This window comes from Tupaia chinensis, unplaced genomic scaffold (genome assembly GCF_000334495.1).
Source record: "Tupaia chinensis unplaced genomic scaffold, TupChi_1.0 Scaffold149964_2, whole genome shotgun sequence".
Classification (NCBI taxonomy): domain Eukaryota; kingdom Metazoa; phylum Chordata; class Mammalia; order Scandentia; family Tupaiidae; genus Tupaia; species Tupaia belangeri.
The window spans coordinates 2,357,331-2,357,808 of record NW_006209806.1 but is presented as its reverse complement, the minus strand read 5'-3'; the positions used below and the strand labels follow the sequence as shown (position 1 = coordinate 2,357,808).

General features: G+C 77.2%; 1 protein-coding gene across 1 annotated transcript in view; it reads right to left on the bottom strand.

Annotated features, from left to right (window-relative positions):
- The window catches only part of UHRF1 (ubiquitin like with PHD and ring finger domains 1), a 46,017-nt gene that overhangs the window by 10,900 nt on the left and 34,639 nt on the right, over positions 1-478 (bottom strand). Inside the window, exon 10 of the mRNA XM_027769610.1 lies at positions 15-115. Within this exon, the coding sequence (XP_027625411.1) occupies positions 15-115 (101 nt within the window). The remainder of the gene's footprint in view (positions 1-14; positions 116-478) is intronic.

Genomic DNA, 478 nt, shown 5'->3' with positions numbered 1-478 from the left:
CCCCCCCCCCCCCTCCCCCCTCGTCCCCCCCCGCCAGCACCAGCGAGTACGCGCCGTCGTTGCTCCGGCCGTGGATGCCCGCCACGTGGGGCCGGTGCACGCCCGACTCGCTGACCTGTGACGGCACGGAGACACAGGGCGCCTCGTGGAGCGCTGGCCTCCGCAGGGCCCACCTGGCCTCTGCCCGGCTCCCAGCCACGGGCGGGGCTGGGACCCTGAGCCCGCAGAGCGGCCCGCCCATGCCAGGGCCTCACCCCCACGCCCGGCGGGCCGCCCTGTGCTCTCGGTGTACGGCTGCTCGCTCACCTGCGGCCCCCATCCTGCTGGGCGGGGCTGGGCAGAAGCGAGGCCGTGGGGCGCCATCCCTCCCCGGGCTACCTGCAGCCCCGTTCACCCGCTAACCCGAGGTGTCCTGTGAGGGCCGGACCTGGCCTGGCTGCTAGGGGATGGCGTGCCGCCGGCTGCCGCCCCCCCACCC